At 42.8% G+C, this 26,175-nt stretch overlaps 1 protein-coding gene across 1 annotated transcript in view; it reads left to right on the forward strand.

Annotated features, from left to right (window-relative positions):
* The first annotated feature begins 6,103 nt into the window (after positions 1–6,103).
* Positions 6,104–26,175, forward strand: part of trim9 (tripartite motif containing 9) — a 131,346-nt gene continuing 111,274 nt past the window's right edge. The window contains exon 1 of the mRNA XM_041214189.1: positions 6,104–6,880. Coding sequence (XP_041070123.1) covers positions 6,104–6,880 — 777 coding nt within the window. The remainder of the gene's footprint in view (positions 6,881–26,175) is intronic.

Here is a 26,175-nt window from a genome sequence, read left to right on the forward strand (position 1 = left end):
TGTGGGAGTGAGACAGTGAGTGTGTGTTTGTGCGGGAATGGGGAGTGTGTATGTGTATATGAGTGGGGGTTGAGTGAGAAAGTGAGTGTGTGTGTGGGAGTGAGAAAGTGAGTGTTTGTGGTTGGGAGTGAGAGAGTGAGTGTGTGTGGGTGTAAGAGCGAGTGTGTGTGTGTGTGTGTGTGTCTGTGTGGGATTGGGAGAGTAAGTGTGTGCGTGCGTGTGTGTGTCAGTGTGGGAGTGAGAGTGAGTGAGTGTGTGTTAGTGAGAGAATGTGTGCTTGGGAGTGAGTGTGTGGAAGTGAGAGAGTGAGTGTGTGGGAGTGAGAGAGTGTGTGGAAATGGCAGAGTGAGTGTTCATATGTATGTGTGGGTGTGCGAGAGTGAGTGAGTGTAGGAGTGAGAGAATGAGTGTGTAGGGGTGAGATAGGGAGTGTGTGGTTGTGAGAGTGAATGAGTAAATGTGTAGGTGTGAGAAAGTGAATGTGTGGGGGTGAGAGAGTGAGTGAGTGTATGGGGGTGAGAGAGCGAGTGAGTGTGTCAGAGTGACAGAATGTGTGTTTGGGAGTGAGTGTGTGGGAGTGAGTGAGTGTATGGGAATGAATGAGTGAGTGTGTGTGAGAGAGAGAGGGGGAGAGAGTGTGTGGGAGAGAGAGGGGGAGAGAGTGTGTGGGAGAGAGGGAAAGAGTGAGTGAGTGTCTGCCTTACTCCCAGTCTCAGGTTTCTCACTCACTCTCACCACCACACGCCAACACATACACATACACATACTCACAGTGGGTGGGTTGAGTGATTGAACACCCTGAGACTGGGAGTGACTGGACACACATATACTGACCCTCTCACACTCAGATTTTTATTAATTACTCTTTTTTAACTTAGCTATGTATTGCTATGACATTGCTTTATTTTTGCTCAGCAATTGTTTCTTTTCTTAATACCTCAACTTTTTTTTTGCAATTCAGTTTATTATTGTATCAAACCTTATTTTTCTGAAATTTGCCCACTGGCCCCTTGAGTGAGAAAAAAAAATGTTCCCCCCTCTTCGCACCGAGTAATAAGGTTGGACAAGCCTGTTATAAGGGGTTGTCACTAGTGGAATGCAGAACCTATCGTGATATGCAACTAAATCATTTATGGGGCACTAAGTAATATATAGGCTATGCCAATTTTATCTGCAAATCATTTTCAGTTTTTGACTTCTTGGAAGTTTTACCTATCTCCCTATAGAAATTAAAACAATAAGCCATGAGAAAGCAAATTGTATATTGCCCACTAAAGAAATGGGTTCAGTGAGTCAAATGTACTTTCATATTGTATTTGTCTTTTTATAATTGATACAGTAAACATTATGATTATCATTGTATAAACCAGGTGCTTTGTTGTGTTCACAAATTTCATCACACTATATCCCTTGGATGGATATAGACCCACTTTAATTTCCATAATGGCTTCTGTGCACTAGGGAAGAAGATTAATTGTAAAATTCACCTACCTGTCCACAAATGCTGTTGACTGCTGAAATGCAGAGTGCATTACATCAGAGAAAATTTTGTCAAAAAATAGGACTGACTTATTTCATGTTGTCAGCTCTTTCAATGCATAATAATTAGTTATAAATATTTCTCATTAGTAACTTCAAATGTTTCCATTTCCTGGGGTGTTCTTAAATGTGTTTGAATTGTCCCTATTACCATTCTTTTCAGGTCCTTTTCCAAAAATTTGTTGGAAAGATTTCCGTTATGCTTTTATGAATCAACTTAGGGAACATTTGACATTTGCTACATTGTTGGATATCAATAAATCAGGATAATAATTGACAGTTATCCTGATTGTTTACCATAGCACTTTATTTCAAATCTGCCACCTTCTTTCACCTTCCCTGTGCAGGGAGGAAGATGCAGCTGTAACACTCCACGTGATCATTTTGCATTTTTGCTGGATGCAGTCCACTGTCATCTGCAGAGGAGTAGAATTTCTGCAATCTCCTTCCTTCCTCTATAAATACTTATATTTGTGATATTCAAATATACTCACTATATGTTTTTTATACCAGGTATACATCTACTGGATGGTCAATAACTGACTATACAAGTTTATTGCAGATGTGTACTCATTGTCGCCTCAGATATACAGTAGTTGTAATGCAGCTGCATTGAAGAAAGCATAAAGTCATGTGTTGCTGCAATTAACAAAACTAACTCTAATTTAATGCACATTCAGCATGGTAATGGAAAATTCTTCCCCATATTGTTTCCATGAGTTGACCCCCCCTTGAGTTTTGTGCAACCTTTTTTTTGGAAAAATATACTTTATTCGTAAAATATCTGAAAGAACATTACAAAACATTTGTAAATGGCTATCACAAAAAGTACAATCAGATTCAATGTTTATACAGGGTTCATGAGGTGCTTCAATATAATCAATGAATATTACAGACATTTCAATATGGTCATTACTGACAGTCAGATAATGCGATGGTATTGGAGTTATTGACATACATCATGTTGCACTCTGAGGTGCTTCAATACAATTATGGTACATTTAGTATTTACTACATACAATCTTTGTGAGGCGTACAGCCTGAGGGGTCTATACAATTCCCAGCCCTTCGGTCCACTATTGTAGAATGGTCTTAGACAGTGACCTTTCCCCATTTTGCCTTTGCAGCAGTTGCCCCAACCGTTAGTGCATCCCTTATCACGTAGTCCTGGACCTTGGAATGTGCCAGGCTGCAACACTCAGTCGGGAACAACTTATTGCACTGGAAGACCAACAAATTTTGGGCAGATCAAAGAGCGTCTTTCACAGAGTTGATGATCCTCCAGCTGCAGTTGATGCTTGTCTCGGTGTGTGTCCCTGAGAACAGCCCTTAGAGCACTGAGTTCTGCGTCACAGCACTGCTCGGGATGAATCTCGACAAAAACCACTGCATCTCTCTCCGGGCCTTCTTTGCAAAGAGGTGAACAACGGTCTCTTCCCCCCGCAGCCACCTCGAGGGCAACGTGCAGAGGGCGTGAGACTCCTGGGGTGTAGGAAGGATCTGACGGGGAGGGCCTTTCTCACCATCAGCCAAGCTACATCTTGGTGCTTGTTGGAAAGTTCTGGCGATGAGGTATTCTTCCAAATGACTTTGACAGTCTGCTTGGGGAACCATCCAACGGAATGCACCATCTCCTTTTCTCTCGGAGCCTCTAGGACAATACATGCCGACCACTGCCTGATGGACTTGTGGTCAAAGGTGTTTCTCTGCATAAATTTTTCCATGAGGGACAGGTGGTCCAACTACTTGGAGCGTTCCGTGGCAGCATGGCCACTCCCATCCTTCACAACACCGGGGACAGGTAGAACCTCAGCGCGTAGTGATACTTGATGTTTGCGTACCGAGATTCTAGCTTGATGCAGCTGCCTTGTGCAGCCTTTGTCATGATCAACCAAACCATCCGCCTCCAATGCTTTTTCACTGTTTTCTAGCTCAGTGGGACTGCCCTCACTTGATTCCACTTTTATCTATCCATAGCTAGATCATCTCCAGTTATGGGTTTAGTTATACCACTGTTACCTCCAGAGTCCCTCCAGAACCTATCCTTAGCCCCACTTCTTTGTTGCTGCTCCTTGTTGGCATGGGATCACCTTCCACATGTATGCTAATAACATCCAGCTCTCTCTCTCCAACTCTCCAACACTCTGGGTGCTTCAATTACTGTTGTCATAGGGTCATAGGTCGGGATTTTATCAGCATGCTGTGAGTCCTGATATTGGGACCAAATGTGGGTCCTAAGCTCCTGTAGAAAAACTGTGGTATCATGGCAGCAATTTTAAGGAGGGAGACCGATAGCAGGAAACTACGGGCTAGTTAGCTTAACATCTGTCATAGGAAAAGTGTTAGAAGCTATTATTAAAGACATTATAGCAGGGCGCTTAGAAAAATTTAAGGTAATCAGGCAAAGTCAACATGGTTTAATGAGTGGGAAATCATGTTTAACCAACTTATTGGAGTTCTTTGGAAAAGTAACATGTGCTGTGGAAAAAGGGGAATTGGTGGATGTATTGTACTTAGATTCCCAGAGGGCCACATCAAAGGTTACTATGGAAAATAAAAGCTCATGGTGTAGGGAGTAACATATTGAGATGGATATAAGATTAACCAGCTAACAGGAAGCAGAGAGTAGACAGAGTAGGCATAAATGGGTCATTTTCTGGTTGGCAGGATGTAATGAGTGGTGTGCCACAGGGATCAGTGTGGGGCCCTCAACTTTTTACAATTTATATAAATGACTTGGGTGAAGGGACTGTAGGTATGGTTGCTAAATTTGCTGATGACACAAAGGTAGGTAGGAAAGTAAATTGTGATGTGGACAAAAGGAGGCTACAAAGCTTACAAAGATATAGATAGGTTAAATGAGTGAGCAATGATCTGGCAAACAGAGTACAATGTGGGAAATGTGAAATGTGAAATATGAAGCATATTACTTAAATGGTGAGAGATTGCAGAGCTCTGAGATGCAGAGGGATCTGGGTGTCCTCATGCTTGAATTGCAAAAGGTTAGTATGCAGGTACAGCAAGTAATTAGGAGAGCTAATAGAATGTTTTCATTTATTGTAAAGAGAACTGAATATAAAAATAGGGAGGTTATGCTTCAGTTATACGGAGACCACATCTGGAGTACTGTGCATAGTCTTGATCTCCTTATTTAAGGAAGGATGTAAATGCTTTGGAAGCAATTCAGAGAAGGTTTACTAGATAATTACCTGGAATGGGAGGGTTGTCTTATGAGGAAAGGTTGGACAAGCTAGGCTTGTATCCACTGGAGTTTAGAAGAGTTAGAAATGACTTGATTGAAACATTTGAGATCCTGATGGGTCTTGACAGCGTGGATGTGGAGATGATGTTTCTTCTTGTGGGACAGTCTAAAATTAGGGGTCACTGTCTAAAAACAAGGTGTCACCAATTTAATACGGAGGTGAAGAGATTTTTTTTTCTCTCAGGAGGTCATGAGTGTTTGGAACTCTTCCTTAAAAAGCAGTTGAAGCAGAGTGTTTGATTATTTTTAAGGCAGAGGTCGATAGATTCTTGATATGCAAGGGGTGAAAGGTAATCAGGGTAAGCGGGAATGTGGAGTTGAGGTTACAATCACCATGGCAGATGGTGAAATTTGAATTCAATAAAAATCTGGAATGAAAAGTCTGGTGATGACCATGAAACCATTGCTGGCTGTCGTAAAAACCCATCTGGTTTGCTAATGTTCTTTAGGGAAGGAAATCTGCCATCCTAACCTGGTCTAGCCTACATGTGACTCCAGACCTACAACAATGTGGCAGACTCTTAAAAGCCCTCTCAGCAACAGCAATTAGAGATGGGCAATAAATGCTGGCTTAGCCAGCGATGCCCACATCTCGTGAATGAATAAAAAAAATCAGATCAGCCAAGATCTTAATAAATGGCGGAGCAGGCTCTAGGGCTGAGTGGCCTACTGCTTCTCATTCCTTTGTTCGTATGTAAGGTAAGGTTCATTACCAAGAATCATTATTACATGAACAACATCTTCCACTCTTCTTGAAATCCAACACAAATAGAGGTGACAATTCTATAATTACAATGATAAACGCAGAAAGCATGGGAAGTGAACAATTAACCCTATTAAGTTTCATGCGTTTTATTAAAGCACACCGATTATTGATCTTCATCTGACGTACCCCGTAAGTGATGCCTCCAAACACTTCGCACTCATTAAAACCTTTGCATCCAGCAATCTCTGGTTATGTGAGCGGCAGGATGCTTATATAACCGCATGATGCTCCGAAGCTTGTCACAAAATCGGTTGCAGTCACCCACACCCACCGCCCCTCACTGATTGACAGCCCGAACTCGCCACTAGCTTTGAACCTCGCCCGGATGGAGCGACCAATAGGAGCGGCGAAGAGCCGTGCGTGCCCGGATTTTGGGCGGAGCGGCGAATCCGCCTATTATTGAGCCGCGGCTGCAGGGAAAGAAGCCACTGGTAGCTGGTGTGTGGCATTAACCTTCACGTAGCAGCCAGATAGCTCTTTGCTGAATTGAGGGGCGCACAAGCTCGGTTTGCAGTTGACACCCCTTCACCCCAGTGATGGAGGAGATGGAAGAAGAGCTGAAATGCCCGGTTTGCGGGGCTTTTTACCGAGAGCCCATCATTTTGCCCTGTTCCCACAACCTGTGCATGGCTTGCGCTCGCAATATTCTGGTGCAGACGCCTGAAGCCGAGTCTCCTCCGAGCCGCGCTTCAGGCTCCGACTATGACTACTTGGACCTGGACAAGATGAGCCTGTACAGCGAAGCCGACAGCGGCTACGGCTCCTACGCCGGTTTTGCGAGCGCCCCGACCACCCCGTGTCAGCGGTCCCCCAATGGGGTGAGGGTCTTCCCGCCCTCGCCGGCGGTGCCTCCCCGCAACTCGTGCATTACCTGCCCCCAGTGCCACCGCAGCCTGATCTTGGACGAGCGGGGGCTCCGCGGCTTCCCCAAGAACCGAGTGCTGGAAGGGATCATCGACCGCTACCAGCAGGGCCGAGCCGTGGCCCTCAAGTGCCAGCTCTGCGAGAAGTCGCCCAAAGAAGCCACTGTCATGTGCGAGCAGTGCGACGTCTTTTACTGCGAGGCTTGCCGCCTGAGGTGCCACCCGCCCCGGGGCCCGCTCGTCAAGCATCGCCTTGTTCCCCCTGCCCAAGGCAGGATCTGCAGGAGGCTGAGCCCGCGCAAAATCTCCACCTGCACCGACCACGAGCTCGAGAACCACAGCATGTACTGTGTCAACTGCAAGACTCCAGTCTGTTACCAATGCCTGGAGGAAGGGAAACACTCCAGTCATGAAGTGAAGGCACTCGGGGCCATGTGGAAACTTCATAAGGTGAGCATTAAAATGGCAGTAAGTACCCCCAGACCCACCTCACCGCCTCCACCCCCACCCCCACCGCCGGCTGTAGCTCCAGGTCATTATGCAAAAGCCGCATCAGTTTGGTGACTCCGAATTGACGATGGCGCCTCCCAATGATATTCCAGCAACATCTTGACTATTCTAACGTACAGCCAGCGGTGAGCGATGTAACGCAGCTTACTTACAGAGCAGGTCATTGATTTTATTGTAGTGCACATTCAGGATTGTGCAGTGTAACCATTGTACACTGCAATGAAGAATATTTTTCTCCCTGCTTGGCGCTTCTGTCAAAGTTGACAGTGGGCATGTAAATAATACATTTGTGTTAGGTTGTCAGTTTTACATAAACTAGTCAAGCATCTGCCAGTTAATTAGAAAGATTCCTGCTTATTGTTTCCCAAAGAAGTAAACCTATTCTCATTTTGAACCTCATGCAGTGCAAATTACACAAATGTCGAGCGACTTGCTTTCAAGAGAGCTACGTGCATTGACCAGGTTGCATTTAAAACGACTTGTTGCTAGTACTTCTTTTTGACGCACCTAGCTATAACTTCTACCTGTTTGCGTCTTCCAGTGACAGCTTTATTATCAGCTTTTGAACAGAACGCTTCATATGCAATTTGATTTCAGTGCTGCAGTTGGTTCTGCTGCAGGTCGCAGATCTCAACGGCTAGAGTAAAAATAATAGACGCGGCTTCACTAATTGGTTCAAAACAAAAACAGATAATTCTGTTTTTGTTTTGGATTTCCAGCATCCGCAGTTTTTTTGTTTTTATCACTAATTGGTTGTTACTTCACCACATTTGACTAAGTCAGTTTTGTTTCAATGCTATTAATAGGAAACTAATTCAAAGATGCAAAGTGGTCCAAATGACCAATATCGTGAACAAGTTGAGAGAGAGTACAGATAAATGAAACTCTTCCATCTTTTTCATTCTCTTGCCTAATTATTTAAGCCAAGGGAAGCTGTTTTAACATAAGAAGAGGTTTGGTGTATTGTTTTTATCCCTTTTGAGTAATCCGTCATTAACTTTAATTCATGCACAATACACACGTTGATCTGCACCTTGTCCTCTGGTTATCTAACATTCACGATCTGGGGAAAAATATATTGCATACTTACAGTTCCACCATCAGATTACAGCTTTTTACTTAATGTCAGGTTTGAGTTATTGGTAAAACTGTTAATAGTGTTCAGTTTATTTGATTTTCAATAGAGCTTTTCTTTACACTTTTTTAAAAAAAAAGTTCTTTTCATTACTTTCCCATTTGCTGCAGGTTTAATTTTTTGTTATTGAAATCTCTTAGTGCCTCTTTATGCAACTTAGCAGATGGTAATAGCAACTAATAGAAATGAGACCAACATATGTTTAGAGCACAGCAATGCAAGTGTGATTCTGCTTTCCCAACCCCCTCTGCACCTCCTGACCTGTATTGTTCACAGCCATCAGCTGTAAGCTAATAAGAAGAATCCAATTTTCTTCTTTCGTTCTTGGCAGCTCTGTGGAGGTTAGTTTCATTCCATCAGCCTCCTGTTGCTATTCATTTCACACAGTATAGCATAGAATACAATGGCTCCATACTATGAGGCAGCTCAAAGTAAGCCAGTTTTGATAAATGTTTCAATTTCAAAGTATTTCTTCCAATTTCAGTTCCAGGTATTCCTATTGTTTCACTTTTGCTTTCTACCCCAATTTAAATATTATTATATTGTTAAAATATAGTCAGACGATAGGATTGTTTATTAAATATTCATGTCTTTTTCTGTAGTAAGTTTGTAACTGTGTCAGTGATGCTTTTTTTATTTTTGTGATATAAGCAATGCCAGCATGACCAGCATTTATTGCCCATCCTTATTTGCCCTAGCGAAGGGGGTGGTGAACTGCCACCTTGAACAGCCACAATCCATCTGGTGTAGGTGCACTTACAGTGCTGTTAGGAAGGGTGTTGCAGGATTTTGACCCAGTGACAGTGGAGGAACGGAGATATAGGATGATGTATGACTTGGAGGGGAACTTACATATAGTGCTGTTCCCATGCATCTGTTGCCCATGTCCTTCTATGTGGTAGAGCTTGCGAGTTTGGAAGGTGCTGTGATTCAGTGAGTATGACAATATCAGGCTGTTGCTTGACTATTCTGTAGGACAGCTCTTCCAATTTTGGCACAAGCCCCCAGATGTTGGCAAGGAGGACTTTGCAGGGTCAACATGGTGTGCTGTTGTCCTTTCCGATGCTGGGTGGACTGTCCAATTTTATTCCTTTTTGTAGTAGATTGGTACAATAAATGGCTTGCCAGGCCATTTCGGAGGGCAGTTAAAAGTATGGCTATGGAGTCACATGTAGGCTAGACCAAGTAAGCCCAGCAGATTTTCTTCCCTGAAGCACACTAGTGAAGCAGATGGGTTCTTGTGACAGTGCGATGGTTTCATGATCACCATTACTGAGACAAACTTTTAATTTCAGATTTATTAATTAATTGTATTTAAATTGCTGAAAAAAGAGGGATGTCCAAGCTTTTTGTCTTGCACTCATCAGGACACTTGGCAAGAATACCAATATAAGTGGAAAACAACAATCTATACTGTATGTGAAGAGAGTGCTGATTGGTTGGCAAATGGCATTGCTTGGCAATTAACTGTCAGTCGCCATCACTGGTGCATTCTTCAGAGCATTGTTTGAAATTTAAACCAGGCAGCTTGACCTTGATTGGCCAAGGCATTGCCCTGAGGAATGAGTCAGCAAATAGCTGTCACTTATTTTGTTTAGCTGATACAGACACAATCTGTGTACATGTTCTTTCTGTCTGCAAAAAACTGGGTCCTGTATATTGATATATGTAGCTTCCAGTACACGCGAATGCACCACACTGCGAGCCTGACTGACAATCTTAGATTGGTTGTCAGCATAATTCTTGGCACACTGAGGATTATTTAGCAATTCTTGTCCAATCGTGGAGTCACATCTGATGTTGGACACTCTTTTGAGTTTTGCAAGCATGGGCTGGTTGCTTGTACTGGAAGCTACATATATTAATACACAGGGCCCTGTTCTTTCTTTGCAGGCAGAAAGAACATGTGTACACATTGCACTTGTTTCAGCCAAAATAAATGCCAGCCATTCACTGACTCATTGGTCAAGGTGTTGCCCTGAGGAATCAGGGTCAAGCTGCCTGGTTTAAATTTAAAACAATGCTTGGCAGTTAACTGTCGGGCACCATCACTGGTATAAATTGTTGTTTTCCCCTTATATTGGTATTCTTGCCAAGTGTCCAATGAGTGCAAGATGAAAAGCTTAGATATGTCTCTTTTTTTCAGCAATATTCAATTTCTGTACTACCAAATGACTAAGTGTATTTAAATTTCACCAGCTACAATGGTGGGATTTGAACCCAAATCCCCAGAGCATTAGTTTAGGCTTCTATTTGTCCAGTAACAATACAATTACTTCACCACCTCCATTGCAATGAAACCAGCTGTATGTATGTGTAAAAAGAAACTGCAAGCAGTTACTTGTAATATTTCTTTCAGTCATCATGTGAATAAAATCTTAAGCATGCATGCTTATCTTAATTTAATTTCTGCTTTAAACATTTTATTTGACTTCAAAACCTGATCCGTTTGATTATTCTTTCTGAATCTAACTTTAGTGCTGCTTTGCATTATGGTAGCTTAAAATTATTTTGAATAATCTTGATATTTCCAGTAATATCTTGAGATTTCTGCAGTCATTATCTGTAACAATAACTGTTTGCTTATTGTAGTGACTGAAGGGCCTGCTTTCCTGCTGGTTTATACTCAATAGAAATCAGTTTAACCTTAATTACTAGACTATAAACACAATTCCAAATGCAGAGTCGGCATTTTACTGATTTTATTAGAAGGAATGATGCTGTCAGATAGAAACACAGTGATGTAAAGGTTGTGGGAAAGCTCAGTTGCTGAGTATGGTCATACGGCAAACAGTCCTTAAATCTTCCCTCATTTCCTTACAATTGTTTTTCTTTTCACAGTCAGCTAAAAAGGCCATGATACTATCCCTTCTGCATGACCATCACTCTTGTTTGTACACTACCTTGTATCAGCTCAGCATTCCAGATAGTGTGTCTCATAACAGACGCTGTCGTCTTTTTACAGCAGATGGTAAACACACACTCCAAACAGATATATCCATTCGAAGATCATAACTATCCTATTCTATCTTATATAACAGGTTTTGGTACAGGCTTCGTGATTTCAGCTGATTTGTTTTACAGATATCACGTTTCATCATGCTCTAGGATTAGCTTGGGCCAAGCGCAATTCCAATATAAACAGCAGAATTTCTGGGGCAGCAGCTTTTTCCTTTGTTACCATGTCTCTTCCTTTATATGCAGCACTTTGGGGGAGGGTTCATCATCTTATAGTAAGCAGTTCTACTTTAGTACCTTTTAGAAAGCTCTGAATCTGACCTGAATTTTGTCCCCTTACTTTGTTTTTTTTTTTGTTAAGAATTCCAGACTTTTGAGTTTATTATTTTTAATTTGTTAGAAATTATTTCCCAATGCTTAGTATTGTTTCAATTTTAAGTTGCTGCTTCGACCAAATTTCCATCCGTCAGCTCAGCAGCGACAGTGGGGGAGAAAATCTGATCACAAATGTAGGATAATACTTTCGGAAAATGTGCTTAATTTGTAAAAGCATTTATTAATATAAATTTGAAGAATAAATGGCAACATGCAAATAACTGGTGTGATGACCTGCTTATGTTTCTTATTATTAGTTAATTGAAAAATGATTCTATTGTACTGTACAAAATGGATGATAGAAAGCTATTAAGGCAATGTTTTCAATGCAAAGTGTTTCTCTTTTTCCCTTTTTTTTCCTCCCAGGCCATTTTGTGGTCTCTTTCTCTCTTCCCCCACCCCCCCACCACCGAGTGCTGATTTGGGGCCAGAGAGAATCTCATGAATCAACATTTAGGATGTTTGAGCTGGGAGAAGTGTAATATTTGTTTGTTTTGAATTTGAGTTTGGCATTAAAGAGGTGTCACTGCATTGGCGCAATATTGTATTTCATTTACCATCTGCCTCCAACTCCTCATCATATTCCAATATGTCATGTCTTGTGCACATTTAACTTCAAATTAAATTAACCCTTGAAAATGCTCGAACACCAGGAAATGTGAAATAGTGTACTAAGATCATTCATCGAGTAAACATGTTCCTGAGAAATAAATGAAAACCAGAGTCATGGTGACTTTTTCTAAGCTATATGCACATGGTATCATGTTATACTTTGAGTGTACTGGCATACACCAGGATCATTTCATAATACTTTCTCTAGTTGCATACATCTAATTTAGGCAGCGTTGGTATTGTAATTTGTCTGCTGCTTTAATATACATTCATGAGCACAAAAGTTTGTAAACGTGGAGAAGTTGCCTTTGGAACTATTGTTTTGCATAGTTAATAGTTGAACAGAGAGTATTCATACAGTACAACCAGTTATGATCAATGCAGTTGGCCATCAGATTGATGTAACATTGCTTTGGCTATTTAAATGATGTTAAGCAAGCAATTACCATCCCCAACATAACAGAATCTAACCATCTCCTCTGGACATTCAATGGCATTACCATTGCTGAATTCCCCACCATCAACATCCTGCAGGTTACCGTTGACCAGAAACTGAACTGGACCAGCCAAATAAATACTGTGGCTACAAGAGAAGGTCAGAGACCAGGAATTATGCAGCAAATAACACATCCTGACTCTCCAAAGCCTGTCCACCATCTACAAGGCACAATTCAGGAGTGTGATGGTATACTCTGCACTTGACTGAATGGGTGTAGCTCCAGTAACACTCAAGAAGCTCAACACCATCCAGGACAAAGCAGTCTGCTTGATTGACATCCCATCCATCACCTTAAACATTCACTTCCTCCACCACCAGTGCTCAGTGGAATCCATGTGTACCATCTGTAAAAATGGTAGTCTTGCTGTAGCAACTCGCCAAGGCTCATTTGACAGTACCTTCCAAACCCGTGACCTCTACCACCTAGAAGGACAAAAGCAGGAAATGCCTGGGAAAACCACCACCTGCAAGTTCCCCTCCAAGTTGCATGCCATCGTGACTTGAAACTCTCTTGCTGTTCCTTCACTCACTGAGTCAAAATCATGGAACTCCCTTTCTAACAGCATTATGGACTGCAGTATTTCAAAAAGATGGGTTACTACCACCTTTCAATGGCAGTTAGGGATGGATAAACCAATACTGGCCTTGCCAATGATGCCTATATCCTGTAAACTAATTTAAAAAGATGAAGTTTCAGTTGAGATGCAAGGCATATATGGAAATGTTGCTCATTTTACACATACCTTTTTGATTTGTAAACTGAAATATTGGACAAAATTCAGTCAGCAAGGCTCTAATTACCCAACAGGTTTCAGTAGTGTCTAATTAAAACATACAATCCAGAAAGAACCAAGATTGTTCTATGATCTGAGTTCTATGATTTTGGTTAATATTCCTGTCATTGTTAAAGTTGAAATTATAGATACCCTAATTCGGCAGTGAAGGCTGTTTTAAAAATTGGCCAATGTTCCAGTTCTTGATTATTGTCAAATGATACATGCTGCAAGTGTGCATGTGTGTATACTGGATGAGGACATGGTCATGTTCCAAGATCATCTTTGAATGCTGATGCCCACCTGTGCTTGAAGGATAGCCACAAGGCAGGAGTTGGAAATAGGAGCCTTTGGAACTATATTGTAATAATGTCTTGGAGAAGAGTGAATACAGAGGATGACAAAAATCAAGTTTTAGAAGTCCATCTTGTTGACAGAATGAACAATGAATTGCTGCACATAATTTGGTCAAGCTTTTTTTTAGCTTTCTTGATCTCAGTACAATTTAAAGCCTTTGTAATTTGTATTGGTTCTAGTTAAGTATTTAGAAATACTTTAATGTTACTGTCCACAATTATGGAGTTATAACAATATAATGCAGAGACAAGTAAACAGATTATTTTACTCAGGGAATTTGAAGGCCACTATTTTGCCAAGTATTATCAGAGATGCTGAATTATTAAACATTGGGGTAGCCATTGAATCAAGGAGTAACTGGAAGAGGACAGCAACTTCTGCGTCTGTACATGTGGAGTTAGATGCAAAAAAACAGAAGTTGCCCACTCCTCCTTTAGTGTCGGTGTGAAATCCTTGGAAATAGTAATTAATTGAAAATCTGTGATGGGATGTAATTTTTCACTCTTACTCTATTAGCCTTGCTTTAAAAAGTTACATCTTGTTGAATTAGGTGTAACTGGATATTTAACAATGTACAAAGTCATAATTATTACTGAACAATCTCTGGCCCTGAAAAACTAACTTTATATTTGTGAAATGGCAATTTTTTCTATTCCATGATAATTCCATAGATTTTAAAGAAATTTCAGGTTTATAATATTCCAGCTTTTACATTTTAATTCTTTTATGTGTGCCCTGATCATTTGCTCAACTTTCTATAAAATCATAAAACGTCAATGATAAAACCAGCACGTTACTTCCTGGTTTGGTCTCTGAGAAATCTTTTAAAGCGATTGGCTTCTTGGTCTACTTAAATACTTCACTGTTGCTTAATGCTTGAGATCTCTTCTAGCTGACGCACACATAAAATTAATGCCTCTAAAGATGAAATCCACAGCACAAATTGTGAGCAAGTTTCTTCAGCAGTGTCGCTTCACTGCTTACACAAAATTTGGGTCCATGTTCTTTGAAGTGTTTGCTTAATTTAATGTTTAAAATGGGAGGGAAATCATAGGAAGGTGGTGTGAATTTTATAAAAGATCAAAATGATTAGCTACCACAATTGTAGAGTACAGAAATATGGGACAGAAACAGGTCATCCTGATTTGGTGCTTTCGTTCCACTCTTAATTTCACTCCCTTTAGCATATAATATTTTTCAAGCAACTATTTAATTCCCCAATGAAAAAGCTTGTGGAAACTGAGAATTTCATATTCCAATTGCCATGTGTTTTTTAAAAAAAAATCTGGTTTAATTTGCTTTGTTTGACCAAACTGTGCAAATGAATTCAGAACCACTGACAGCTCCCTTGCTGCACAGAAGCTTATTGATCTATGCTGTGGATTAGTATAACCAGTGACATAATTGTAACAACAGTTCAGGTGATAGCTTGTCAAATAAATGTTGCTGACTTTTCACAGCTGATCAGGGTCTTCTGTAGTTACATCTTAGTTCAATTTTTTTTAAACCAGTTTAACTATGTGGCTCTTGCTGCCAAAAAAATACTCACTACCTCTGCCACTGAAGATGGGCAGAGGTAATGTTTTCTCTCCTGTTCATTAGTTTGTTTGTAAACAATATATTTCAAAACCTAATGGACAGATTTTCAACGAAACTCAGTACAAAGAGTATGGTCCAAGGAAGAACTGATTAGTTAGTGGCAAACAGGCAGATTCAGATCCTGGAATTTTTTTAAAAGATCTGTTTAGATTGGGAGATGGGGTCAATTCAGCCTTTTAGAATATTGTGGGTTGTTTTATTTAGAACGTTATGGATTATCTCAGCTGCTGTGGTGGAGCTTGCCACAGCTATCAAAATGTGAGCAGAGTTTTCAGAGCAGGTTGTTGGATGTGAATTGGCCTGTAGCTACCTCGGTGAGATGGAAGCTCTTAATAGAATAATTTTTTTTTTCAGCTTTGTAGTTATAGACCAGACGAAGAAAAGCCTCGTGGAAGAGTTGCGTAATTGTGATAATGTTAACCTTGTGGCAGAGATATGCACTTTGCTGAGTGCTCACTTGATTTCTTTTTGTTGTGAATTGCTTTAAAAATCCAACACATAAGTTAGCAAATGATTTTAATACATTATCTACTGAATATAATGCACTGAATGACAGCTAAGATGTTGATGAAATTCTTCATCTTTTTAAAATTGCCTTTATATTGCAGAACCATCTCTTGAAGCATCCAATAATGTTTATAAAAATGTGGATCAATGTATATTTTCTGTTCGATGATTCCCACCATCAGGGGAGATCAGTATAGGCAACATTTCAGCAATGAGGAGTCAGGAGCACTGTGGACTTTACTGATGGTAGAAAGATTTGTATCTGAGGGGCAACATTACCTATCACATTTATTTGAGAACTGCAATAGTTGAGGCTGAAACTGGTGGTACATTAAACTTTGTTATCCGGCACTGTAGCTTCCAGAGTGCTCTATTAACCAGAATTTCTGATATCCCCCAATGCAAATTGCCACTTTACCAACAAAGAGCCATTCAGAATTTATCCAGAATGCAAAGATTTCCGAATGTTGTTGGGTTACCTCTGTAGGCCAGCCAAGCTTCCGGTTGTCCTTCTTATTGGTAACCACTATTGTAATTTGAGCATTTGGTACTGAGTTGTGCATTTATCATGAATTATAAACCCTATCCTGCCGTTACGGCACCCAATAAACCAGAGACAAGCTGAGGTGAGATGCACAAAAGAATTGTATTGACATGAAAACAGAAAATGGATATTTTGTGGATATATTGAAAACGGTGAGAATTGGAAGGCTTTGTTGAAAGAATGTAATGTTGGCTCATCCACAATATCTGCTCAAAAAGAACAATACTTTAATGCTTTGAACATTTATGCTACAAGTATTGCATTGTATCCCGTCGGTAAATGTAACTCCCCCTTAACTGGCATTCTTGATTATCTGGCACCACCTGTTCCATGAGCATGCAGGATAACAAAAAATGTCACTGTAGCACTTAAAGTAATGATATACCATGTGACCTAAGATGTAGATGGGGCAATGATTTGTATTGGGTGTTGGCTCACTGAATTGATGTGACAATATAAACATGTAATCATTGACCTAGGGCAGAATTTTCTGTGCCTGCTGGTATCGGGTGTATTTGGTGGCGAGGGTGGACGATATGGCGAGAAGGCCAAAAGTCGGTTTCCCAACATCATGAAACCAGTTTGCAGTCATCTGCTCAGCTTGTTAATGGTGGGCCGTGTTTCCTGCCATTGGACGTCAGGAACCTCCATTGTAATACATCATGTCATTATAAGACGAGCCTGCCAGAGTCATCCACTCACGTTGGTAGGAAAACACACCAGTGCAGAACACGTCTTGACAAGTGTGATGTGCAGGAACTTACTGGCAGGGCCTTGCTCACATCGCGGACATCTGAGGAGCAGAAGATGCTGGAGTCCAACAGCAACAGGACCCTGGAGGAATGTCCATGGCATGTTGGGTGGATTCTCATGGGCATGGCTCCACTGCATAGCAGTTCACGGAAGGTGGAAAGTCACTTGACGGTCTGCTCACGATGGATGATAGTTGAGGGGGTGGAGAGGAAGGGCCAGCTGCATTTGGGAGAGGAGGATGTACTGAGGAGTGGGATAGGTTCGACAGGAAGAGGTGCCCTCAAGAGCTTGGGGAAGAAGGTGTCGGGGAGTGGGGGGGTGTGAAGAAGGGGGTAACTGGGGAGGTAGGTGTAAGGGAAGGAGTCCGGAGGTGGGGGAGAGGGAGTGCTGAGATGAGAAGGAGGAGGCAAGAGTCTCGGGTGGGGAAGAGGCAGAAGTCCAGGAAGGGAAGGAGTGTGGAGAGTGGAAGGAGTAAGGGTTCTTCCACTTCCTCCGGAAGTAAGGTGTATGAACGAGTGAGGAAGGGGGAAAGAAAGTTTGGGGGCTTGGGTTCTGGGGAGCGCACTGACGGTGGGTGTGGTACGAGAAAATGGTAAGAATGACCAAGGGCAGAGTGAGGTGGGAAGGTGAGGGTTCAATGCTATTGATAGCGGGTGGTTGGTGGGGACTCGAAACTGGGAAGATGGAGGTCGGGGGAGTTAATGAGGATGGGGGTGGGATTTTCATGAAGGAAAGGAATGTGCACATTCACCTGGACATTCCTGAAAGAAATGGGCTGTGGCTGGTAGGTCACGGAGAGGAGGTGGAAGGTGATGCCAGAAGGATTGACAGTGATGGGGGAAAGGAAATGTGTGAATGGCGGAGGGGAAAGGATGGGGGAGTGAAAGAAAAGCTGTACTTCTACAATGTAGGCTAAATCAAAAGTGAAATGAGCCTTGGTGGGCGAGTTCAGGTGCTGTGTGGGAATGTGATTAGTGGGTGGGTGGGTGGAGATGCTGGTCAGCTCAGATGGTCAACTGAAAGCAAACCACAGCAGGCAACATTGAAAATGCTTTGGACATTGAATTAAGTTTGATACGGGAAGGATCCTGTGTGTGGGGGAGTGCTTGCATGAGGCACCAAATGGCCCTGCGCCTTTCCCATCTCCCTCAAATCACTTGTGGGCCAGCTGCCTGCAGCTACACTGCTGGTGGTGAGGGTGTGGTGGGGATGCAGTGGAAGGACTCGCGAAGCCTGTCAGTGAAGCTGAAAGACACCATGATACATTATTCAGTGAAAATGAATATAGTTCCAGATTAAGTGACAAAATATGTTCACCCATGCAACCAACTGTGATCAGAATTTCTTAACTTCGGCATGCCTTAGACTTCTAGTTGCTGCCCTGACATCTGCAGCAAGGGTGGAGACAGCCTGTGGAAAGGTTGGCTCTGATGCCTTCAGCATGGGTCCTCTGGAGAGCCGAGGCATTTGAGGGCCCTGGCTTGCTTTGGCTGTCTCCTGTGGGCCAGCTGCTCCCTCTGTGGTGACAGAGGATCAGGTTGAGGGGGTCACAGGCAAAGAGGACTTGGAGGGAGAGGACAGCCTCTGAGATTCCTGAGTTGATGACCCAGGGGTGTCCAACTGCCACTCTTCCTCCCTTCATATGCCCGGGGGCACCAGCCTGACTCCTTGAGGGGAAGGAGCAACTGGGGGAACGTGAAGGTACCACGTTCTCCCCTCCCATCGCCATTACAGGAACTCGCCCATGGCTTCTGTGGTGGAGTGCGGGCCTGCACAAATCTCTACATTCTACTAGACTAAGGCCTCCATGGCGTCCACCATCCTCCCCTGTGGAGACCTCCATATGCGCACATGTGGGCACCACTTCAGAGGGCAGGCAAATTTCAGAGACGTGTAAAAATAATAGGGTAGTAATAGTGGTGGATTTTAACTTCTCCAACATTAACTGGGTTAGTCATAGTGTGATAGGTTTAGAGGGAGCAGAATTCTTGAAAGCATCCAGGAGAGCTTTTTAAGCCAGTACATAGAAGGCCCTACAAGAGAGGGGGCGGTCCTGGACTTAATTTTAGGGAATGGAGCCAGGCAAGTGGTAGAGTAATCAGTGGGGGAGCACTTTGCAGGTAGTGATCATAGCTTGTTAGATTCAAGACTGTTATGGAAAAGGACAAGGATGGGTCAGAAATCAAAGTTCTGTATTGGGGGAAGGCCAATTTTAATAAGATCGGATATGATTTGGCCAGAGTGGACTGGGAGCAGCTACTTTTAGGTAAATATGCGGCAGAGCAGTGGGACTCATTCAAAAAGGAAATAGGGAGAGTACAGGGCCAACATATTCCAGTAAAGATAAAAGGTGGGACCAACAAATCCAGGGAACCCTGGATGTCGAGGGATATACAGGATTGGATAAAGAGAGAAAGGGAGGCTTATGGCAGATACTTGGGGGTCAAAGCAGCGGAAGCCCTAGAGGAGTATAGAAAGTGTAGGGGGGAACTTAAAAAGGAAATTAGGAGAGCAAAAAGGGGGCATGAAGAAACATTGGTAGATAAAATAAAGGAAAATTCAGTTATTTTACAAGTACATTGAGTAAGAGGATAACTAGGGAAAGAGTAGGGCCCATTAAGGAACATCGTGGTAATTTGTGTGTGGAGCCAGAAGATGTAGGTAGGGTTCTAAATGAATACTTTGTGTCGGTGTTCACAAGTGAGAGGCACGATGTGGGTATGAAAATCAGGCAGAAGGACTGTAATATAATTAAAGAAATTAGCATAGAAAGGGAGGAGGTTCTAAGTGGTCTGGCAGGCTTAAAAGTAGATAAATCTCCAGGCCAGGATGAAATGTATCCCAGGCTGTTGAGTGAAGCAAGGGAGGAGATGGGGATGATGCAAATAATTTTCACTACCTCTCTGGCCACAGGAGAGGTGCCAGAGGATTGGAGGACGGCCAATGTGGTACCGTTATTCAAGAAGGGAGGAAGGGATAAACCAGGGAACCACAGGCCAGTCAGTCTAACCTCAGTGGTGGGGAAACCATTGGAAGTAATTCAAGTATAGATTAATTCTGTCCTTTAGGAGAGGCAGGGACTAATCAAGGCCAACAGCATAGCTTTGTTAAAGGGAGGTCATGTCTCACCAATTTGATTGAATTTTTAAAAGAGGTGACCAGGTGTATAGATTATGGCAATGCATTTGGCGTAGTCTACTTGGATTTCAGCAATGCTTTTGATAAGATCCTACATGGGAGATTGATAATGAAGGTAAGAGCCCATGGGATCCAAGGCAATTTGGCAAATTGGATCCAGAATTGGCAGGAAGCGGAGGGTGATGGTCGAGGGGTGTTTTTATGACTGGATCTCTGTGTCCAGTGGGATTCGACAGGGTGATGGTCGAAGGGTGTTTTTGTGACTGGATTCCTGTGTCCAGTGGGATTCCACAGGGCTCGGTGATGGGTCCCTTGCTGTTTGTGGTATATATAAACAATTTAGACTTGAATGTATGAGGGTTGATCAGTAAGTCCACAGATGACACGAACATTGGTGGGTTGGTAAATAGTGAGGAGGGTAGCCTTAGATTACAGGAGGATATAGACAGGTTGGTCAGATGGGCTGATCAGTGGCAAATGGAATTTAATCTGGAAAAGTGAGGTGATGCACTTGGGCAGGACAAACAAGGCATGGGAATACACAATGAATGTTAAGACCCTGGGAAGTACCGAGGATCAGAGGGATGTTAGTGTGCATATCCACCGGTCCTTTAAGGTAGCGGGACAGGTAGATAAGGTGGTTAAGAAGGCTTATGGGATACTTGCCTTTATTAGCTGAGGCATAGGATATAAGTGCAGGGAGCTTATGCTGCAACTGTATAAAATGCTGGTTAGGCCACAACTAGAGTATTGTGTGCAGTTCTGGAATCCGCATTATAGGAAGGATGTGATTGCACTAGAGAGAGAGTGCACAGGAGATTTACCAGGATGTTGCCTGGGCTGGAGAGTTTTAGCTATGAGGAGGGATTGGATAGAGTGGGATTATTTTCCTTGGAGCAGAGGAGATTGAGAGGGGACATGATTGAGGTGTATAAAATTGAGGGGCATAGATAGGGTAGACAGGAAGGAACTTTTCCCCTTGATGGAGGGATCAATAACCAGGGGGCATACATTTAAGGTAAGGAACAGGAAGTTTAGAGGGGATGCAAGGAAGAATTTTTTTCATCCAGAGGGTGGTGGGAATCTGGAACTCACTGCCTGAAAGGGCGGTAGAGGCAGAAACCCTCATAACATTTAAGAAGTATTTGGATGCGCACTTGCGATCCCATGACATACAAGTCTATGGGCCTCGTGCTGGAAAATGGGATTAAAATAGGTACTTGTTTGACCGGCGCAGACTTGATGGGCTGAAGGGCCTTTTTCTATTCTGTGACCCTATGACAGACGCAGTCCTCTGACTTGCATTCCACTCAGGGTTTGCTGCAGCTCTGCCTGATGTTCCCCTGCCTTCTGCTGACTCTCCATGATGAGTTGAAAGGGCAAATCTAAAGGTTCGTCATCTCACTCGGACCTCACAGATGCCTCTTTCCCAGGAGTCCTCCAAGTGCCAGGGATCTTAGCTGAACCTGCCGCCTCCTGCTGCAGACATATGTCCATGCAGTGACCACCAGATTGTGAACCCGAGCCTGCTCCACATCTAGGTCCCACCGATATGTGTGTGTCTCTGCACTGGTGGAGGGTGTGGGTAGGCACTGAGACGGGTCTTCCAGGCTGCTTATTTCCAGCTCTTCAGTGGAGGAAGAGTCCTTTAGGCTGGAGGTGACAATGTGGATGGAGCTGTAGGGCTGTCTGGTTGAGGATGTAGGTTGCTTGACAGAGCTCCCTGTGAACCAAAGTAGAGATGATTAGTACAGTCAAAAGCAGGAGAGAGACCACCTAGTTAGATTGAGAGGGGGATAATGTGGTGCAGGATCCTCACGGGGGTGTTTGTCGCCGAACTCACCATTGCCGCAAGCACGGTCCACATCCTCACCGGTCAGTGCGATGGCACATTTCTCAAAGTGAGTGAGGGGCCTAATATGGGCCACTCCTCCACCACCACCACCACCACCACCACCACCCCCCCCCCCCCCCCACACCTCCTGCGATCTGGAACCTCTCTCAACTGATGTGAACAGGCTTCTCCTGCATGGAAACAGTTGGAGAGAGTAATGTGAGCAGGACACATGGCACTGCAAGGAATGCTTGTGTGGTGAGTGGAGACATGGACGGGATGAGATGATGAGATCATGAGCTCCAGTGTATGAGCCTGAGGAAGATTTGAGAATTAGTGGAGTTGTCCCTTGAGATGTGAGATCCCTGTGGATGTGTAATGGGTTTGAGTGAGTTGAGTGTGATGATAAGAATGACTTAGCCTGGTGGAACGGATGAGACCATTCATTCTGTTGCAGCACTGAGCGATTGTCCTGTTTTGCAGGGCATTGGTGCTGACCACCATCTCCCATGTTGGATTGGTGATGCTGCGCCTATCCTGTGGCCAGAGCGGGGTTAGAGGACATCATGGCGGGCCTCCACTGCATCCAAAAGGCACTCAAGGGATGTGTCTTTAAACCGGTGGGGTGGGGGCTGCAGTCTTCTTCCCTTTGGGACCATGTCTTTTTAGCAGCACTTGCGGGCTGGAAGCATTGAGAGGTGCGCGCGCAGCTGCACTTTCAATGGGGTACCCGGCATGATGAGACAGCAAGGTGATTGTGTGGCATCGAATGAGAGCCCACCATCAAAACAGCATGTTCCTTAGGAACGCATAATTAATATGGCGGGATTGGGATGATACAGTGTGAGAAGCTGCCATTGTGGCCAGCAGGTAAAGCGTCGTTTTTCCTGCCCGCTACTGCACTTACTGCCTACCTGGGATGATTCAGCCCTTGTTCATATTATTAAAAGCAAAACCTTCATGCAAATTTTTATTGTCTTGAATCAAATTTAATTAAAAATAATTATGCATTCCTGAAGGTCATGAAAAAACACTCTTAGTTTTTAATCTGCTTTTAGTGGTTGATGAAATTCCCAGTGGCCCCCTATCCCTAAAGGAGGATTAGGCAATGATGGAGCTACAATTTGGCCCATATCCACTTGCATACAAGCTTTCTCTTTCCAGAGTTGGATTATTGCTTCATACTCACAAGGTCAGAAGGATAATCGTAGTTACTGAAATACTTTATTGATCTACCCTGATGGAAATGGTTAACATAAGATATAAATGAGGACAGCAATCAATATTGAGTGTTTTTGGTCTCGTGGCACTTATATTGACAAGAGTGTGAAGGTGGAAACTGAATTAGAGACTAAAGCTTAATGTATCCTAATCTGTTTATTCTGTCCCACTATTGTGACCCCAGCAGTTGGTAAAGCTGAGTTATTTACAAATCCCAGAGGGAAACTTTAAACAACTGTTATAACCTATATTTTAAGTGTTATGTTTGAGATGCAACTCTAAATTCAGGAATCAGACACCAGTTCCGGAGAGGTTCTATATTAAACTAAATGAAACGTTTTATTAATTTACACAAGTTAAATATATATACGTGGCTACAAATTACTACTATCAAAACTTTTTAACAAATTCCCAAACTAATCTCCATTAAGGCAACAGCAACTCATAGACTTAACCAGACACCAGGCAAAGCATTTTCACCTTATGAATTCAAAATTAGATTATTTTCACTTTGGTTCTTGTGGAGACAGTTGGAGGCTTACAGCTGCTTTTGATCTTACATTGCCTCTGCCCTGCACTCACACAACTGCTGTCTGTTATACCTAGCACATCTCATTGAATGTAAATTCTCATTGTATTACCAGCCTCTTTGAATTCCACCTCTTCTAACAATAAAACCTCTTTCATAGTACCAATTTTATTAGTAATATAAGCATATTGCTTGGTCTCTGCTAGCTAGGTGCCAGATTTCACTCCACTTGAATGCTCTATTCAAAAAAATGCAAATGCACTCTACCTCTTTTACATCTCAAAACTAGTACACATCAAAGCACCCAGACTAGCTGGCTTTAATCCAATTAAGACACACCGACAGACTAAACTTGTATTTTAAAAGAAAAATATTTTCCGATAATATATAAATTAATAGCTTCATGACACCCACAGAACATAACTTGAAGTCTTCCACCACCTCCCCACAGTCTAATGAAAATCATGGCCTTGTGTGGGGAAATTAAGAGTGAATACCAGCTTTTACTACACTGGTGCATTGTGTTAATAAGAATATGCTGTCACTTGCCAGCCAACAAGTCTTACAATCGAAAAGGAAAAACTTAAAGCTTTTAAGCATTAATTTAATATATATTTGTGTGGTTCTACTCTTGTATGTCAGTAACAGCTTTGTACCTTCCCAATATAGCATTAATAAGAGCTACTCAAGCACAGTAGTTTTACTCGGTACTTAGCAGACCTACTTTGTTACAAGGTACCAATTTTTCATGGTCAGTAATCCATTAGTAACAAAGCGTTTGTAGAACATTCATAGGAGTGCAAGCTTGAGGGATGTTACACTCTGGTTAGAGACCAGTAACTTTTTGTTTAGAACAAAGAAAAGTATAGCACAGGAACAGGCCCTTCAGCCCTCCAAGCCTGCGCCGATCATATTGCCCGTCAACTAAAACATTTTGCACTTCCGGGGTCCGTATCCTTCTATTCCCATCCTATTCATGTATTTGTCAAGCTGCCTCTTAAACACCACTATCGTACCTGCTTCCACCACCTCCTCTGGCAGCGAATTCCAAACACTCACTACCCTCTGTGTAAATAAAAAAAAACCTGCCCCACACATTTTATAGTTCTCCTCTCACCTTAAATCTGTGTCTCTTAGTAATTGACTCTTCCACTCTGGGGGAAAAAGTTTCTGACTATCTACGCTGTCCATGCCACTCATAATTTTGTAAACTTCTATCAAGTTGCCCCTCAATCTCCATCGCTCTAGTGAGAACAATCCGAGTTTTTCCAACCTCTCCTCGTAGCTAATATCCTCCAGACCAGACAGCCTCCTGGTAAACCTCCTCTGCACCCTCTCCAATGCCTCCATATCCTTCTGGTAATGTGGTGACCAGAATTGCATGCAATATTCCAAGTGTGGCCTAACCAAGGTTCTATACAGCTGCAGCATGACTTCTCGGCTTTTATACTCAATACCCCTGCCAATGAAGGCAAGCATGCCATATGCCTTCCTGACTACCTTTATCCACCTGCGTTGCCACAATCAGTGACCTGTGGACCTGTACCCCCAGATCCCTCTGCCCACCAATGCACTTAAGGGTTCTGCCATTTACTGTATAATTCCTGCCTGTATTAGACCTTCCAAAATGCATTACCTCGCATTTGTCCAGATTAAACTCCACCTGCCATTTCTCTGCCCAAGTCTCCAACTGATCTATATCCCGTTGTATCCTTTGACAATCCTCTTCACTATCTGCAACTCCTCCAACCTTAATGTCATCTGATAACTTACTAATTAGCCCAATTACATTTTCCTCCAAATCACTTATGTATACTACAAACAGCAAAGGTCACAGAACTGATCCCTGCGGAACTCACCTAGTCATAGCTCTCCATTCAGAAAAGCACCCTTCCACTGCTACCCTCTGTCTTCTATGACCAAACCAATTCTGTATTCATCTTCACCTCTGATCCCGTGCGACTTTACCTTCTGTACCATGAGGGACCTTGTCAAAGGCCTTACGGAAATCCATGTATATGACATCCACTGCCCTTCCATCGTCAATCATCTTTGTCACTTCCTCGAAAAACTTGATCAAGTTAGTGAGACACGACCTCCCCTACACAAAATCATGCTGCCTCTCACTAATACGCCCGTTTGCTTCCAAATGGTAGTAAATCCTGTCACAAAGAATCTTCTCCAATAATTTCCCTACCACTGACGTAAGGCTCACTGGCCTGTAATTTCTTGGATTATCCCTGCCACCCTTCTTAAACAATGGAACACCATTGGCCATTCTCCAGTCCTCTGGGACCTCACCTGTAGTCAGTGAGGATACAAGGATTTCTGTCAAGGCCCCTCTCCTCCCTTGCCTCCCTTAGTACTCTGGGGTAAATCCCATCTGTCCCTGGGGACTTAT

The sequence above is a fragment of the Carcharodon carcharias genome, chromosome 20 (assembly GCF_017639515.1).
Source record: "Carcharodon carcharias isolate sCarCar2 chromosome 20, sCarCar2.pri, whole genome shotgun sequence".
In the NCBI taxonomy this organism is placed as follows: Eukaryota; Metazoa; Chordata; class Chondrichthyes; order Lamniformes; family Lamnidae; genus Carcharodon; species Carcharodon carcharias.